This window comes from Canis aureus, chromosome 23 (assembly GCF_053574225.1).
Source record: "Canis aureus isolate CA01 chromosome 23, VMU_Caureus_v.1.0, whole genome shotgun sequence".
NCBI classification, from domain to species: Eukaryota; Metazoa; Chordata; class Mammalia; order Carnivora; family Canidae; genus Canis; species Canis aureus.
Window position 1 is genome coordinate 8,716,794 of NC_135633.1, and position 18,830 is coordinate 8,735,623.

At 49.6% G+C, this 18,830-nt stretch overlaps 1 protein-coding gene across 7 annotated transcripts in view; it reads right to left on the bottom strand.

Annotated features, from left to right (window-relative positions):
• Positions 1-18,830, bottom strand: part of NAV2 (neuron navigator 2) — a 726,136-nt gene that overhangs the window by 55,718 nt on the left and 651,588 nt on the right. For 5 of the 7 annotated variants that reach the window (XM_077866218.1, XM_077866214.1, XM_077866216.1 and 2 more), the window contains 7 exons: positions 16,512-16,803; positions 15,071-15,773; positions 11,287-11,754; positions 10,567-10,632; positions 9,116-9,160; positions 6,249-6,409; positions 4,245-4,433 (listed from right to left, as the gene is read on the bottom strand). In XM_077866218.1, coding sequence (XP_077722344.1) covers positions 4,245-4,433; positions 6,249-6,409; positions 9,116-9,160; positions 10,567-10,632; positions 11,287-11,754; positions 15,071-15,773; positions 16,512-16,803 — 1,924 coding nt within the window. The remainder of the gene's footprint in view (positions 1-4,244; positions 4,434-6,248; positions 6,410-9,115; positions 9,161-10,566; positions 10,633-11,286; positions 11,755-15,070; positions 15,774-16,511; positions 16,804-18,830) is intronic. The other 2 variants (XM_077866215.1, XM_077866217.1) reach the window with 2 other exon arrangements.

An 18,830-nucleotide genomic window follows, 5' to 3' on the forward strand; every position in this document is an offset into this window, starting at 1 on the left:
ATTTAAGGTCACACAGCATTCAGAAACAGGATCTGCTGACCAGAAGTCTGCAGACTGGGGGGGATCCCTGGGTGGCTCAGTGGTTTGGCACCTGCCTTCAGCCCAGGGTGTGATCCTGGAGTCCCGGGATCAAGTCCCACATCGGGCTTCTTGCATGGAGCCTGCTTCTCTCTCTGCCTGTGTCTCTGCCTCTCTCTCTCTCTCTGTGTCTCTCATGAATAAATAAAATCTTAAAAAAAAAAAAAGAAGTCTGCAGACCGTTTTGCCCTTAAGAGACCTGATTTATGGGTTTCTGAAAGGTGGTTGTTGTTGCCTTTTATTTTTTTGGTAAAGGCTTTTGGTGTGTTTTAGAATGGTTTCCCCAGCCCCTCATCCAATCTACACAGATATAAACTCGGACCAAATGAGCAAGAAACACATGTCTGAGAAAATCATGATTTCACCCCTGCCTAGAGCACAGGTGATTACACGTCCACTCTGAAGACAGAACAAAACAACTGGGCATAGCATAGCCAGTAAAGCAATCAAATGCCCCTGATGCCACACTTGGTATCTCACATGTATCTTCAGCTTCATACCAATCAAAGCACTTTCTCATTTATAACTATTGCTTGAAGCGACCCTCAATATCAGAGAATTTGTAGGTAATATTCCCAGACAGGGCAGGAGTTTCTATCACTAATACACAAGTGATGTGGCCCAGCACACACAGCTAGTTAGGAGCGGAGTCTGCGCATCTAGCCACTGTATCCTTGTTCTTGCTCCACTGCTGGTACTATCAGGTATGACCAGGGAGAAGTAGACACAGTTCTGATGCTAACAGGCCACCCCCTGAACCAGCAAAGGAAACCAAACTAAAATCTGAAAACACGCTGATGAAGGATCAGAGTCCACCTCACACCGGTAAGAAAGCCCAGCTGTGACCAAGGCAGAGCCAAAGGTAAGGTAAGACTGAACAGGAGAACAGAGGGCTGAAAATCAAGAGTTTAGGACCTAGTCCTGGTGACACAAAGTCCCCAAAGCACTTCTTCTGGCTTCAATTTTGCCAGAAACAAAGCAGAGATGTAATGGCCCTTGGGGAGAAGGATAAAACAAAACACGACAATTATAACAATGGGTACCATTGACTGAGCCCTTACTGTAAACCTCTTTCCAAGTCGTTTTGCATTAGATGCTTTCCGGGATTTATCTCACCTAATCTTCACTTCAAATCCTCTAAAGCAGGCTCAATTATTTTCTGCCGTTTAGTGAAAAGGAAATAGGCTGAACAGAGTCAAGTCCCTTTCCCAAAGTCTCTTTGCTAGCAGTAGACATGTCAGGATTTCAATCACAAGTAGAACTCTGGGGCTGGAATCCCAAGTGAGTTGCAAAAAAAAGAGATTTATTTATTAATAAGCTCCTCTGTTCCTATGGATTCCATATGAACTGCTTTATTTATTTATCTATCAATCAATCAATCAATCAATCAATCATCCATATGAACTGCTTTAGATTACACTAGCAATTAGGGATGATTAGTAAAGTCCCTGGGCAAAGACCTCCATTTTAAAAATGCCTCAAGCATCTCCCTGAATGTATACTATTAAAGTTGACTTTAAGATTGCATAATGCATCTGATGGAAATTAATTTACCTGAAATAACTTTGAAAGGGTGCATGTGGGCCATGCCTGTATCTAATCTACATATTTATGACTCCCACTTCCTTCAAAATGGAAAGTGCTAATTAAATCCCACAAAAACCTCACACAAGTACTTGTGCTAATTCTTCTTAAATTTCTATCCTGCTTTCTGGCATATGATATACCCAACTGACTCCTACAAGGAGGTTCTGTTTGGTCCAAACAGTAGATGTAAAATTTTCCCCCAACTGTCTCTACAACACTGGGGTTTATAAATTCAAAAGGTGGGAGGAGCCTTTACCCAATGGAATTAAAAACACCTAATTGCACAAGCTCGATTTTGTTTTCGTAACGTAATACCCCTGGAAGAAATAAAATCAATTTGATGCACAATTTCCCAAAAGATAAAAATGTTACGTGTTCCTAGCATATTGACAGCGGTTCCTACCTCCTAACCCCTCAATTTGATTTCCACCTCTGCCCTTCAGTTCCACGTCACCATGAATCATTAGGGTTTACAAAAGTCTAGACACTGCTTGTGGGCAAGCATTTTTTATCAATGTCACTTTGACATCCCAGATATTCCACAGTTGTGCTGCCTGACAGCTTGATTCCAGATGGAATAAATAAAAGCTCTCTGATGATGATACTGTAATGGTCCTGGATCTTTATGAGGCGAAGTGTGCTTGTTTGGACAAGTTTCAGTACTGAACACGGTTCACTCAGGTACACACTCCATATGTGAGTTGTCACCAGGAGGGCTGGGGAATGCTCTGTGGCCATGCTTGGCTAGCACACTAACTAGACGAAAGTTCAAGGCAGACCTGCCTACGCCTTCACCTTGGGGTCCCTGTGCCCACCACCATGACTGCCCTGGGTGGTTACAGCACTCATTCCTAGCTCTTAAACCCAGTAAGGGACGCCTGGGTGGCTCAGCGGTTGAGCATCTGCCTTTGGCCCAGGGTGTGGTTCTGGAGACCCAGGATTGAGTCCCGCATCACGCTCCGTGCATGGATCCTGCTTCTCTCTGCCTGTGTGTCTGTCTGTCTGTCTCTGTCTCTCATGAATAAATAAATAAAAACTTAAAAAAAAAAAATCAACCCAGTAAGACCCTGTCAAAGGACCTCGGGCCCCAGCCCTCCGAAATCCTCTGTCCCAGCAGGTTCCCATATATGGATTTGCAGACTTGCTTGCTGTCGCTCACTGGATGTCTCTGGATGCAAGTGACATAAATCAGGGTGAAGGGGTGAAGTGGCTAGGAAGATGAACCAGGGGGCAAGCGCCCTGTCACTAAACTCTTCACAATTTTTGTGAACAAGTATGCTGGGCAAAAGCAGAAGGCTTTATTCTGTGTTTCTGTCCCTCTCAACTTGTTTAGGGATTTCTTAAACAAGACAAGCTTGTTCTCTCCTCTCAGGAGGATGCTGGGCTTATATTTTTCTCCCAGGGGCTGAGAGCAGAGGGAAGCACTCAGGGCTCCCTTCTCTCCCACCTTCTCTTCTGTTACTGGCAAAAAAAAAAAAAAAAAAAAAAAAAAGGCACTGGTTGTGGGCTAAGGGCTATGGCCTTAGCCTGGACTCCAATTGCTCTGAGAGTACCCATCCCCTATCTGGGGAGCCCCAGGTGCCAGGACATCACTGCTGACGCAGAGTCTACAGGCTAGGACATGTTATAACATTTTCAGGTTAACATTCATACCTATCGTTGAATTCTCCTAATTCCATGAGCTGGGTACTAGTATCATTCTCATTTTGTTAGTAAGAACACAGAAGCACAGAGAGGTGAAGTCGTCCAAGATCACATACCAAAGAAATGGGTGAGCTGGAATTCAAACTCTGGTAGCCTTGCTCCACATTTTTTAACCACCACTCAATGAGTACTGACACCAATCTTTGGGAAGCTTTTCGGGGGTGTGGGGCTGTCCCCCCATAGCATTATGACTGCTTGCTTCCTTAACTCACACCTTGAGTAAAGGAACAAGGGGAAAGAGAGATGAACTAAGTGAGGAAGATGGCTGGGAAAGATGTCCACAGCTACTTTCTCTCAAAATTCTGATTAAAATAAACAAAGCACAAAAATCCAATCCAAAATATTCACAGTTAGCGAGCAAAGAAGGAAAAAGGGCATACATGAAGGGAAAGGGTATAACCCAATAAATTAAAAAAAAAAATTGGTGTGCTTGAGAAATAGAAAATTCTGGAGTAAAAAGAAAAAAAAAAAAGAAAATTCTGGAGTGCAATGGAGAGGCTGGCTGCCCACAGTCCTCAGAGCCACATGGGTACGTTAGCACAGGGAAATGAACTAACTCTCTCTGCCAGGATGGTGAGCCAGCAGCCGAACCTCAAGATGGAGGCCCATGCCAAGAAGTTGTGGCCCAAGTCCAAGACGGAGAAGCTGAGAGTAAGGCTCGGTCAGCGCCAAGTTCACTCATGTTTCTTTAGCAAGCTTACCTTTAGTCCTGAGAGGTGAATGAAGAGCCAGACCCTGCTATCCAGAGTTCCCCAGCCCCAACCCCCAGAGCGAGAGAGCTAGAAACACGGACAGGTGGGCTCCTGGGTCGTGAGCTCGGTAGGCAGGGCCACTGACACCGTGGGTGACCTGAGATGGTAAACCTCCCTGCTTACCTTCTTCAAATCCATCCCGGAAGGAGCCTGAGCGGCTCATGGTTCTGCTCTTCTCATCCAGGGACATGGAGCTATTCCGGAATCGGCTATCGGTGTAGGGGTCATACTGCCCGTCGGCATTGGAGAGGCTGTGAGTCCTCAGCATGGTTGGGTTGGACAAGCTCATCTGGGTGACAGTGGTGGGACTCGCTGGAAAGAAAGGAAGGGAATTGAAAGGTTGGAAAAATTCATGCCTCTGTTCAAATCCCGGATGGGGACGACAAGGGGACTGCTCAGTATCGCCCATATCAGTTCCCGCCAACTTCCCTCCCTTGTCTGTTTGCAAGAAGGTTGTCACATCAGCATCTGAATAACACGCTGAGAGCTAAAAATAAGGGAGGAAAGGTGGGTCACTTCCAAAGCAAGGCTCTCGGCCTCAGCTTTCCAACTTGGCACGTTCTGACAAGCTGGTGTCACCTTCCAGGCATGAGCTAATTACTCCCTGGGCTCATCTGGGACAACTCCCTCTAAAGGCAAAGCCTAAAATAGTCCAACGGGGCTTTTGATCAGATGGGAAGCATTTGTGCATGACAAGAAACTCCTGCCTCAAAGAGCTACGGCTGGGAAAGAACAATGTGAACACAGGTCGCACGGCCTCCAATGGTTCATGCTTGGTGACAGTGCCTAAAGAGGTCCAGCGCCAGGGGGCACGTCCACCGTGGCCCGAATAGGCTTTTTAATGACAACCTTGTCCATTTCAGTAACATACAGTATTCCCAACAGTATCCACTGAGTTAATTAAAAAGGCAAAGTTAAGCCTTGATTACAAGTCACACCTGTCCTTACAGATCTCCTGTTCAGGGGCACCTGGGTGGCTCAGTGGTTGAGAGTCTGCCTTTGGCTCAGATCATGATCCCGAGGTCTTGGGATCGAGTCCCCCATTGGGCTCCCTGCAGGGAGCCTGGCTCTCCCTCTGCCTGTATCTCTGCCTCTCTCTCTGTGTCTCTCATGAGTAAATAAATAAGTAAATCTTAAAAAAAAATTAAAAAAAGACCTCCCGCTTATTATTGACAATATTCAGAAAAGGCTGCCCCTCTAAAGAGAAAGACGAGAGTGAGCACGGTTTTGTTCCCCTGCATTAGTCTTTGGAGGCACAGTGCCCATCCTTCCCGGTGATGCTAGCCAGGAACGAGCTTTCCTTTTTCCAAATACATAGAGTACTCAGTACCTGACTGTTGTCGGTTTTTAACGTGGTTTCATATAAAGCTTTGGATTGTTCTCGCTCACCCTGTTTATGAGTCTGTGTGGGTGTGTTTGTGTCTCTGAAAGAGAATCCATTAACATGTCAGCAGCAGCTGTGTTACAAACTCTTTTCCTTTCCCCACTGTGCCAGCCAAAGCATCATGTCAGTAGGAGGCATTTCCAAGAATACTTGTTCACTCACAACCTGATCTCTGTTTTCCAGCTTAATGGAGCAATGCGGGTGACCAGACACGGGATATGCTACTACTCTGTCAGATGTGAACCTACGTCTTCAGAGGTCCTAGAAACAGAATACATTCCTCTCAAAAATGGAGTGGTTTAGGGACGCCTGGGTGGCTCAGCGGTTGAGCGTCTGCCTTCAGCCCAGGGTGTGATCCTGGGGTCCAGGGATCGAGTCCCGCATCAGATTCCCCGCAGGGAGCCTGCTTCTCCCTCTGCCTGTATCTCTGCCTCTCTCTGTGTGCCTCTCATGAATAAATAAAAAAGATCTTAAAGGAAAAAAAAAATGGAGTGGTTGGCTCTTCGCAGTAACCCTACCTGTATCAACCACGTACATAAATTACTGATTAGAGTACCAAAATCTTTTCTACTTTCTCTCTTTCCTTTGCTGTCAATCTCCTATAATTATATTACATTGCTAAGGGCTGATCAGATCCTGAGAGTGACGGGACCACATGTGGATGGCCAAAGGCCTCCTTCAGGTTAACCTCTGCCTGTGGAGCTGATGCACACAGCTATAGCTAACGATCGGTGGCTACTCACCAAGCTGGGAAAAGTTGAATCTTGTTCCAGAGGGAGACGTCACGCTGGAGCCAGAGGAAAAGGGGGAATTGGCGGCGGTGTCCTGCAAGCCTCCCGCGGAGTGGGACCGTAACCATTCTTTTGCGTCTTCTTGTGTGCGAAGCTGGGAGGTGGGCGCATACCTGCACGGGCAGAAATGACGCTGGGATTAACTATGCACAGCGCGTATGAAAATGAACTCCGTGGAGCTGATGATCAATAGACAAAAAAATATATGTATATAATACAGATCCAAAGATGATGTTAAAAAATAATAATAATAATCACATCACTACACATCCTGAAACTTAGGAAGTTTCTCCAAACCCTTGTTTTGCTACTTGGGCCGCCTTTGGGGAAAACTGCAATTGCTTTCAGTTTGGAAGGAATACATAAAGGGAGCAAGATCGGTAAATGCTCAAAGGAGCCGTCCCTGGGCGTTTCTGGAACATGTTGATTCATGACAGTGTCATTTCAAAGCCCCCATCTTGACAGGACTGAAGCAACAAAGGAGCTGCTGTCAGAGCTTTGAGGAAGTTTTCATTAGATAGCTCAGGGCATCTGCATCCTCGAGCGCAACTAAGTGGCCGTGGGTATCCCAGCATATCAGAAACTAGATGTGACCAAAGGCATGAGGACACCGATGCCTACAGTGTTTGCTGTAATGTTAGCATCAGTAAGTCTCCACAAAAAGAGCCCTGCATCTGGGCGCCACAGAAGTCACGGGGCCCACCTCCTCACTGAGTGTGTAACGTGTCTGGTAATGATGTACTGAATGTCTCCAATGTGCTGGGTGCCTTCCCAGACCTCTCGCCAACACCTCCCACCCCCCCAGCAACGCAGAGGCTGTTATTCCCATTTTCCATAAAGAAGGGGAGGGTCTGCCTCAAATCACGTGCTGAGATTTCAACCCGTTTTGTGTCTGATTCCAAAATCCATGCTCTTCTCATCGCGCCCACAGGCAGCATCTCAAATTTCCCAAGTGCGCAGTGGCCAGAGTGCCCTTGGACTTATACACAGATCACCGTGGGGCGACTACTGATTATGGAGACAGAGGGATTCTTTTGACTCAAGAAAGAGCTGTTGGCGTCGTGGCATAGGACCTGAATGTGTCGGGGAGCTAGAAGGGAGAGGCAGAGGGAGGGGGGCAAAAAAATTTTGCTACAGGTGATGGACAGACAACTTTCTAGGCCACATCAGTTGCATAAAGATAGCCTAGCACATATCTCTATTCTGAAATTTCAAAAAACAATTTTAAAACACCAGAGCTATGGGACGCCTGGGTGGCTCAGCGGTTGAACGTCTGCCTTTGACTCAGGGTGTGGTCCCAGTCCAGGGATCGAGTCCCACATCCGGCTCCCTATGAGGAGCCTGCTTCTCCCTCTATGTCTCCGCCGCTCTCTCTGTGTGTCTCTTTGAATAAATAAATAAATAAAATCTTAAAAAAGAAAGAAAAGCCAGGGTTACATCATTTTGATAGAACAGATCTACTGCAAAAATTAAATATGTGTGTGTGTGTGTGTGTGTGTATACATACATATATATGAAATTGCAAAATGTTACTATTTTTTTTTTTTTAAATGTTACTATTTAGAGGGGTTAGTTAACTTCCTCTCAGGAAGCAGGGCGGCAGTGTCAAACTCATCGTGAGAGTGGCCATGATCTAAGGATTAGCATGGGTGCTGACAAGAAGCCGTCACAGGCATGAAGAAAACTGTTAGCACAAAAGGCCTTGCCAACTCCCCCCTTCTATGGCCACAGTACTGAACTTCCTCCCATAGGACGTCTTGTTGGGGGATTTCAATACTTTTATTCTTAGATTCTCAGAATTGGCTTTACTCGAGTTCCTACTGAAAGGCAGCATTGATACCTACCTCGCATTACGGTTCAAAACACTCTCAGCCTTAAGAGCTGCAAATTATTAACTACAGACACACATGACAGCAATGATACATTTCATTCCAAGTTTTTGTTTTGTTTTGGTTTGGTTTTTTTTTTGCAAAAGCACTTAATGCTTGGTGCAGGGTGAAGCAAATGCTACAAAGAACGAGGTGTCTCAAGAGCAGGAGAAATGACAGCTGCAGCCTTCATACAGTAGGACCATGGGGCAGGCGTTAGAACCGGAGTGCCTCTGGTTGGCAAAGTGAAGGAGATGGCATGAGCAATGGTCACTTACAGCATCTTGTTTAACCAGGACTTGCACCGAAAAAAAAAAATGAGCCATGACTTAACGAGGATGAATGGAAGGACCTTCCTTCCTGGTGGTCTTTTCTTCCTTTACACCAAAGCCAATCACACCCATGTCTTGTCAGCCACCAAAAACCGACGTGGTTTTCGATGAGAGTATTTAGGACGTGCAAAGCATCTGCCTTTAGCAATTTTCAGTGGCCCGAAAAGTTAAATATTTCCCAATTTGGGGGAGATATTTCTCCCCTTTGCCCTTGTCCTGGCTAACCAACATGCTGTAGGTCATGTCCTTTCTTTAGAAGACAGCCATGAACAGGATGGTCATAGTGAAGTGAAGAGCTCATCGATTAAAGCCGCTGGCCCCAGGAGTAGCAGTAACCGCTCGCTGGGCTTGCCCAGGGGTGTTCTTCATGAGATGGTTTTCACCACAGTAAGCCTGAGAAAGCACAGCCTCTGCTCAAGCAAAAAAGCCAACAGATGGAGCAATGAGAATGAGAGGGTGCCGGGGGCGGGGGGAGCCATCGTTCAGAGGGTCCTGCTGCGGTGGCCAAAGCGGGGACCCCAGCCCAGCCCAGCCCGAACCCCCACCAGCCATGAGAGTCACGCAGCCAAGCCCCAAAGCCACACCAGATGGCACGGATGGAAGGAGGAAACGCAGATACCTGAGTCCTTTTTTAGGCAAAGTGTTCCTATCAAGGTGCGGGTCACTGTAGGAAAGTCAAAACAAAAATGAGAACTTGAGAGAAGCACAGGGAAAGCAGGCAAGGTAAGGCGGGAAAGGCTGAGGGGCCGGAGACCTGGAGCAAGAGACTCACTGCACCAGGGAGTGCGCCCCTACCCAGCTGCGCATGCAACACATCCATATCCACGGAAAACAGGAGGGACCTGATCCTGGGCCTGGCTGGCGCCAGTGCCTACCTTAGCCCGAGTACCAGGAGGCCTCAGCCATCCACTGGGCCCCAACTCTTCCTCCTCCCTTGCCACGGGGGCAAAGGAAAAACTCAGGGGCTGCCCCAGGTCAAAGCAGAGCCCACACCTTCTGCTGCCCGGCCACCCACCCTTGTACCAACACCGCTGCTCCTCGGAGAGGGCGAGGCCAGGTTCCCTGCACCCCCAACTCTGGCCTATCCCCAAATGCCACTGACGATGACTTCAAGTGAGAGAAGGGACTTGTTGGAGGGTTTCAAGAGGCCAGCACCCTGCATATTTGGAATTCATCTGTAACAAAGCGAATTCCAGGTCCCTTAGTTTGGTGTAGCCAGGAGCTGAGCCCTGGGCCCGAGTCGGGGCACGTTACAACTTGCTGGCTGATAAAGTCAAGGCATCTGGATTTCCAAAGAACAAGGGTTGAAAGGGTTGGTCTGTGAATCTGACAAAACCAGAGTTTTTGCTGTTGACGGGGTGAAGAGGATTTTCATTAATTTTTTTTTTTTTTTCTTAGCATGAGACAACATCTGGTTATTATGTTTGGCCAAGCTGTGGCTTCCCGACCAACTGAAGGTCAGGCTCCATCTCTGAGGCCCACCCACAGGGCAGCTAGGGGCAAGCAAGACTCTTAATCTCTGAAGCCTCAACACTCCACATAACCTTTTCCATTAGCGTTACAGGAAATGGGCACATGGAACACAACAGCCTGCAAGACGCAACAGCCAAACTGCAGGAAAGGACTCTGGATGGGAAAAGAGCCAGCTGCGTGGGGAGCAGGGGTGGGGGAGACAAAGGTGAGGGCCAGGCACCGCACAGTGGGTGGCAGGTGGGTTCTGGGCCGGGAGGGAGAGGGGAGAGATGGGGGGGAGCGGTGGGAAGCCGGGGAGCAGGAGCATGCCACAGGAAGGCAGAGATGCAAGTGAGGGCCCCCGCATCCCAGTGCAAGCGGCTGAGCTTCCTTCCCACGCTGGGGAGGGCGAGGCCGGCCCGACGCCACCGCTCCCAGGGCTTCAGCGGACAGTGGCACAAGACCCTCACTGGCATGTCTGGGGTCACAGGGTACACCAGAGCCACGAACACAAGCAGAAGCCTCAGGCCGACAGCCTCACACAAGACGTCTGGCTCGACACGGATGGGCAGAGGAACCCAGAGGCTCGGTGGGGTCCCCGGCCTGCGACGTCATTACCTGTCCTGTTTCCTGGGCAGAGTACTTCTGCAGAACTTAGGGCTAGCAGCAGGGGAAGAGAGAGGGCTAGAAGTCCAGGCAGGTAGGAAATAAGAAAAGGAACATTAAATGGGAAGCAAGGGGAGGTGTCGTCACACACAACGATTAGAACATTTTGCTCATTCCCAGTGCGGATCCCGGCGTTCTCGCCTACGTGGAGAAACTAGACACGGACCACGCTGCGGTGAAATCGGAGGCTGCTTTCGGTTCCTCGATGTCCCATCACTCTGGCTGGCGGCCCTTCCGTAGGAGGGGGTCTGCCCTGGTGACCACCGAGTCTACCTGGCTGCCTAAAAGCTCTCCTGCCTCCCCCTCCGGGGCCCCGGCCGGCCACCTACTCTGCCCGCACCGTGACGGGGGGAAGGGAAGCAAGCAGCTGGTGAGCCAACAGGATAAAACGGAAGGACCTCAGAGGAGGAAGGCCATTTCCGATGGAAGGATTGCATCCGCCCCCCCAGGAGACCTCCAGCAGCTCCAAGCGCGAGAATAACCACACTGGAAGAGGTCAACGGGGAGGAGAGCCGAGCCGGATCCCACCCCAAACTGGCTTCCCCGCGGAAAGAGGCCAGAGAGAGCGAGCCATCTCCCAGGCAGAGGTGGATGAACACCTGGGACGCCTAACGTGACCCTCGGCCTTCTGGAAGGCGGCCTCTCTGGGAGGTCCAAGCGCGCGGCACCAACCTTTCCGACAGTGTGGTCTTCACGCTGTTGGTCCTGACGAAGGGAGTCAGGGAGTCGTCTTTAGAGGAGGCGATGAGGCCCGTGGAGGAATTGTGGCTCAGCCCCCCTCCGCTGCTGAGGGAGATGTCAATGGACTCGCAGCTGGTGTGCAGGCTGCTGACGGACTGGAAGCCCAAGCCGTCCTTGCTGACGGCGGACGAGCTGCTGGCGTTGGTGCCCCACGTGAGGCTGTTGGAAGGGCCCGAGTGGGCGGAGCTGGGGCTGGAGGCTAGAGGAGACTGGTTCATCTCCACATTCTTACTGTAGAGAGGGCTGCTGCTCCCGCTGCTCAGGACGCCGCTGCCCGAGGGGGACTCTAGGTTACCTTGCTGGGTCGAGGCGGCGTGCGGATTGGAGATCACCACGGAGTTTTTCATGCTTTCTGCTGTGGCAATGGGCACTTGCTTGTTAGGCTTCCCACCAAAGAGTCTGTGAAGAGACAAAGGGTTGGGCAAGTTGAACGGCCGGCGATGAGACGTGTGGAGCTGTTACAGTATCGGGGGGGGAGGGCAGGTACAGGTGCGCTGGGAATCCTGGGGACGGGGCATGTAATGGGGCTCCACTGGGGACGGCCGCCAGGCAGGGGCCCGCACAGCGGCGTATCACAAGGCTCCAGCGCCAAGTTCTAGGCTGCAGCCGAGACCCCGGGGGCAGCGCGGATTAATTTTCTATAGGCCTAGCCATGGTGGTCCCAGATCTTGCCTCCCTTTATTTCCATAAATAGAGTAACCAGAAAATTGACCCGGCCTGGGAAACATCTAGAGGAAGAAAGAGCTGTCTTAATCATCTTTGTATCTGAAACCCCGGGGCGTGAAGCAGTTTATGACAGTTCAATCCCAAGGGTTTTGGCTGCTTTGGTCCCTAAGGAGGACATGAACAATCGAGAACATGAGTCTAGGTCTGGATGGGGCCTGGGAAAAGTTAGCGTTCACAGATTTCTCCTCCAGTGAATGCCCACCTACCTGAAAGATGGGAGGCTAGTGCTAATCGAGGATCTACACAGAAATCCTGCTGGGGTCACAAGACGTTAAGAGTAGACACCTTGCGGGACTACTCAGTGGTTGAGCATCTGCCTTCGGCTCAGGGAGTGATCCTGGGGTCCTGGGATCGAGTCCCACCTCGGGCTCCCCCAGGGAGCCTGCTTCTCCCTCTGCCTGTGTCTCTGCCTCTGTCTCTCTGTGTCTCTCATGAATAAATAAATAAAATCTTAAAAAAAAATAGAGTCCTTGGGTCTTGGGAACAGAAATGTCATTCCATGTCATCGCCCCCTGCCGATGACCAAAACCAGATGATGTTAAAAATCAGAGAATGACCCACGTGTCTCTCTCTTCCTTTGGCCACAGGGCTCTCTAGAACAGCAGAATGGTCTAAAAGTCAAAGGGCGGGTACACGCTCTCGTAATGCAAGTGATCCCCTCCACCAAGGCCTCGTGGAACGTCTATCTCTGCAGTGATGAAATGACTACATATTATGGCAGGCAGGCTGCCTTGCACCAGCTACTTGACGGCATGGTTTTCTCTGGAGGGTCCTTACGAATCCCAATATCGTAAGAACGAACACACACATGATCAATCCTCACTACAATATCTGGTGAGAGATTAGAAAACGTTTTTTGCCTGATGACAACCAGAGAATGAGATATCCCCTCGTATACTCTTGGCTCTGGCATGCTTGCATACTTCCAGTAACAGGAACCTCACCACTTGTGAGGGCGACTTACTCCATCATCAAGCACTTCCAATCATTGGGAAACCAAAATCTGATCTCCCCTCTTCATTTTTACTCGTCGCCCCTAATTCTCTTTCGTGTAATTACACAGAAAAAAGACCAATGTTTTGTCTACTGGTCCTTCAAATCATTTGAGGAGAGCTATCCCTTCCTCTAATGTTTCTCTTCTCTGTACTAATGCAGAGAGAAAATTGAGAAAACCTCTTAATGATTTAGGAAAAATGTAATTAACAGGAATTGGCCAAAAGTTTGCTCAATGTCGAGCCTAAGAATCTGCATGCATTTTCAAGTATCCTATTATAGTAGCCTGAGGGTCTAGTAAAATACCTTTGTAGTTACTAAAGGAAATCTATAATACCAAAGAGAGAATATTATATATCATACTCGAGGCAAGAAGCAGAGAAAATGTTCATTTACAAGGCAATCTGTTAAAATAACAAAGAGCAGCCCAAGAGGACCTTTCCCTGAAAAAATAATCATTACTGAAATTCTAATAATCAAGTCTAGACAAAGAACAGTGAACCGCTTCATTACACCTTTCACATGGCATGCTTCTTCTGAAGTTTTTTCAGACATTCCTATTTACCCCCAAATATGTACGTGTGCACATAATTTTTATTTTTCACTACTTAATTTTCTATCCAGGACTTACATTCTTTCCTAAGATAAGATTATTTCCTGGGGGCACCTGGGTGGCTCTGTGGTTGACCGTCTGCCTTTGGCTCAGGTCGTGATCCCAGAGTCCTGGGATCGAGTCTCCCTCTGCCTGTGTCTCTACCTCTCTCTCTGTGTCTCTCATGAATAAATAAATAAAATCTTAAAAAAAAAAAAAAAAAAAGACACTTCCTGGGAAGGTAAGATAAGCTCTGTCCTATGCAGCTGGAAGTTTGAGGATGGTCCAGCAGATATAATAATGAGATAGGAGGAGCAAGCAAAACTCATGCACATTTAAAAAGGAACTGTTTAAAAAATTATAATATTTTCACATACAAATTTCCATTCAGTGTGGAAGTGTGGGAAAGTGCCTTTTTACAGAATAAGAAATTAATTTCTCTTTTTTCAGAAACACTTCTGCTTTAAAAGGTATGTGTGTGGGGGGGTAAAAGAAGCTAAAATTTCAGAAACAAACTTGGAATTAAACATGTAATATTGGACACCTGGGTGGCTCAGTGGTTGAGCGTCTGCCTTCGGCTCAGGTCATGATCCTGGGATTCGAGATCGAGTCCCACATTGGGCTCCCTGCGAAGAGCCTGCTTCTCCCTCTGTCTCTGCTTCTCTCTCTGTGTCTCTCATGAATAAATAAATAAATCTTTATAAAAAAAAAAAAGCCAAAACCATGTAATATAAAGAAGTATGTGGGAGTATAGTGGGCCAAGTTCCCTGGCTGGCATAATGATAAAGAATCTCAGCCACAGGGATCCCCAGGTGGCTCAGCAGTTTAGTACCTGCCTTCAGCCCAGGGCATGATCCCAGGGTTCTGGGATCGAGTTCCGCATCAGCCTCCCTGCATGGAGCCTGTTTCTCCCTCTGCTTGTGTCTCTGCCTCTCTCTCTGTGTCTCTCATGAATTAATAAATAAAATCTTAAAAAAAATAAAAAATAAAAAAAAAGAATCTCAGCCACAGAACTAATAAGATAAGGAGGGGAAAAAAAATCCTGTCTTCCCCTCATATACCCACCCGGGTCTAGGGGTATATTAACATCTCATCTTGGATGGTAGCTAACTTAGATGAGCACCTGCTACGGGTCAGATATGGAAACCGAAACAGAATTGTTAAGAAAGATACACGGCGGCTAATTAAGGTGGACCCAGGATTCGAACTCAGGGTGACTGATTCAGACACTTAGGTTTCTCATCCCAACTCGGGAAGAGAATCAGCTGACTACAAAATTGCTGGCAGGGTCTGACCAAACAGAAGTGGAGAGAAACAGAGGCTGTTTTCACCAAGGAGCAAAAATTTAGCTCAGGATGTCATTCCACGTACGCCAGTTGTGCTCGGCACCATCTACGCACTCACCTGCGGAGCGTGGGAGAGGCCACATCGGGGTACTTAGCCCCTGGCTGCAGAGTAGCTTGGGCCGCACTGGACATGGGCTGGGCAGCCGGGTTCACCTTCACAGAGTTACAGGAAGCCACGCTCTCGTTGTCGGAAGAGATGCCTTTCTCCTTATCCGTCTGGTTGACCAGACCAGGCAGAGAGCTGCCCAGGGCCGTCTTGGAAGGCTCCCTCAGCTTGGGCACCGGCAGGCCCGCCGACTTACTGCTGATGTTGGAATCTATGCTGCTGGTACTCGATCTGTTCCCAGCCCCGTTCCGGCTGGTGGACTTACTGGGCCTTGGCAAACTCCGGTACTGCAGGTTTGTCCGGGAGCTGAGAGCCAGATACCCATCATCCTGATTCTGAGCCCCGTCCATGCTCGTCTTCCGGCCAGTAGACCGACCGACCAGCGCAGACGACTTTGGGATTTTGCCCAGCGTGGCTGACCTGCTGGTGACAGTGGCCCCACTGGCTGTGATCATGGCCAGCCCAGCGGCCGAGCCACTCTGCTTCTTGAACCCAAAACTGTTGGCATTGGCAGAGGGTGTCCTGGAACTGCTGGAGAGGGGCTTTTTGGACTCGTCGCCACTGCTGCGGCCTGCGTCTGACGGGGAGCGCTTCACCTGGGAGGCTTTGGGAGACAGCCTTCCTTTCTCAGACACCTTTGCATCATCTGTTTTTCCTGAGAGAGAAAGCAGCAAGGTTAGCCTGCAAACCAAGAAGCCAGCTCGTACAGCTCCATCTGCTTAAAATCCTCCCCTCCTCCAAAGAGGTGGTTCACTTTTTATCCTTGGGGAAAGCAGTAGCTCTGGGAGGCAAAGGAGAGAGCTTTTTATAAAGATAATCCCGTCTACTACTGTCACCGTGAGCCTTCTAGGAGATGTCAGTGATTCCACTTACTCATTTGCAAAGCAGTCTCAATTTACCCAGAACAAAGCAAAGCCAGCCAATCACGGAAAAGTTTGGGAAAGAGATCCTGCCTTTTACTGCCCTTTCTTCCTCCTCTGTCCACTAAAAAGCTGTCCTTAACATTTTCAGGGGGCACCCCTGCCTTCCTGCAAAAAAACTACCCTTGCTCACACGCATCCCTAAATCGTGGACCACGTTAACTCGACATAAAGGCAGCTTGTAAACTCGTGTCCTTAAAATGCCTGCACGCAGGTGCGCTGGCTCTTCCTCAGCCCACGGTCAAAGCAACGCAGGTCCTCGGCCCCTGAACCATCCTCAAATCCGAGGTCTGCACCCTCATTCCCGGCTGGGAAAAGGTAGGGAGGGGAGCCTTTCCGAAAGCTAGTTAGGAGCAGAGTGCAAACTCCAAGTAGAGAGGTATCTGAGGGGACTTAAGGGGACTTAAGTCCCTGTGGGTTTTGGTCTGCAGACCGACAAATGCGGACGCGAGGCGGCGCAGCCTCTTACTCACCGGTTCCTGGGGTCTTGAGTGCACCTGCTGGGGCAGCCGCCTTGGTCCTCGGCATGGTGATGCCCACCTGAGCTGTCATGCCTCGCCGCCACGAGCCCGTCTGCGAGATGACCGAATTCTTCTTGCCCGACGTGCTTTTGTCAGACTCGTCGGACACGTCCGAGGGATTCCGTCTCCACTTAGACCCTGGCTCCATCTTTATGCCGCTGTCTGAGCCTCCGTCTGACTTCTTGACGTCATCGCCCGACCACAGGGAACCCCTCTCCACCTGTGAGTGCTTCTCAGCGTCGGTCTGCGGATGAGACTCTGGATTAGTCCTTTCGGAGTCCCAGGCCCGGGGCCCCGCAGCCCAGGCCGGGAACGCCGATTCGATGACAGGTAACTACTCGCAAAACGTCTGGGCCTCTACGGGCTGCTGATCTTGCAAGAAAGCCGGAGTTTTCTGGTTCAAGGCAAGTACAGAGTATAAGCGGGTCCTGGAAGGGAGGGAGGGTGGGGTGGGAGAGAGCAGGAGGGGCCAGGGCACAAAGGGGGACAGAGCCCCTGGGTGGGCGGGTGGGGAGAAACGTGAGCAGAGGTGGCAAGAATTCAGCCACCAGCTCTCCGCCACTTGGCCACAAGCGTCTCTAACTCCGGAGACCTGTCTTCATCCAGCCTCCAGCCTCCTGGCCTGTTCCCCTTTGTTCTGCTGTCTTCCTATCACTCCACCCGCAGCAAGATCTTTGAATATAGCACAGCGCCCCAGTCTAACACACCGACCGACCCACCGAGCAAGCAAGCGAGGGTGGCTGCTAGTTCCACGGTGATCAGGGAGGGAGGGAGGACGGGAGGGAGGGAGGGAAGGAGAAAGAGAGAGAGGCTGGCAGGAAACAAATCCTCAAAAGCCACGTCCCCCCCAGGGCTAAAGCCAGAGGTGCCTGCTTCCACCCCGCTCCATTTATATGCCACTGCATTCGTTGCTCCTCTTGTGGGATTTTGTTCAGACAAGGGATATAATTAGCTAGCTTTCTTTGGAAGAGCCCTGACCTGCAGGCCGTGGAACCCAGGAGGGGACAGAAGCATGATGTTAATGATTCACTGCAGTGAAAAGGCACAAAGCTAACCAGAATGCTTTGGGGGCCTCCCCAGGGGGTTGGGGCCCCGTGTGAGGGGATGCCAATCGGGAGAACCGGTGCAGTGAGTGTGGTGGGTGGGAGTCAGCAACACTTTAGGGCGGCCACGCGGAGTTTCAAGTCCTGTATTTGCCGACCTAACTACCAACAGCGGGCAATGCCAGCAGGGCAAGAAACCAGAGTGATTACCGGGCAAGAATGGAGCCTGATGCCTTTCACCCAAGAGTTAGCAGGACCTATGCCTTCCTCTGTGGGTATACCGCCGAATGGGACAAAGCTGAACGCAGACAAGCAGCCCCAGTGGAATAACCTGTCGCCACCATGGCCTCTCTCTCCTTCTAAATTCCACTCTTCCATCGCAGCCCCCTAATGGGTGACTTCGCTTGTGTGGTCATTCAAACACAGAGTTCCCTCGGGGGATGAGGCACCAGAAATAGGATGGGGACAAAGCACTCCCCGACTGGGGGAAGCTCCCCCATTCAGGTCTGGCAAGGGACACAGGCAGGGTGTCCCCCCCCATCTGAACACAGAGCAGGAGCCCCCTCAAGGCTTGATGCGTAAAGGAGGGAACCAATGAACACATGCCTTTCAAGCTACAGCGCGCTTCAGCAAGATGATCTCTGATCCTGACCACTCTGGTCAAGGAGCCTAACGACAATCTCGGGTTTACAGATGAGCTGAGGCTAGTTGGCCACTCCCTGTCCCAACCAGAATCTCCTCGAAGCCCCCTGTCTGCCAGGCGCCATGCTGGAAGGTCTCAGGATCTGCAGGTGAGATGAAGTCCCATCCCTTTTGGGGTTTACGATCCGGTGAAAGAGGCAGAGGTTGGATAAATAAATACAAATAAATGCATAATTGTGAATTATGAAGAATTCTTGAAGAATAAGGATAAGGGGTAGGAGAAAGAAATACATTGATGTAATTTAGCTGATGAGGAGGAGGATGGGGGACGGTGGTCAGGTAAGGAAGGCCTTTTTGAGGAAGTGCCCTGAAGAGTGAGAAGAAACTTAGTGTGGAGAGTTTAGGGAAGAGCATATGCAAAGGCCCTGAAGCAGGAAAGAGATTGGCTTTATTTACTGGGTGCTCCTATATGCCAGGCAGACTTATGGGGGGGCTGGGAATACTATAATGAATAGGAACAAGTACAAGTCACTACCTTCCTGGAGCTTATGTTCAAGCACATTCTGACACATTCCAACACACTCCA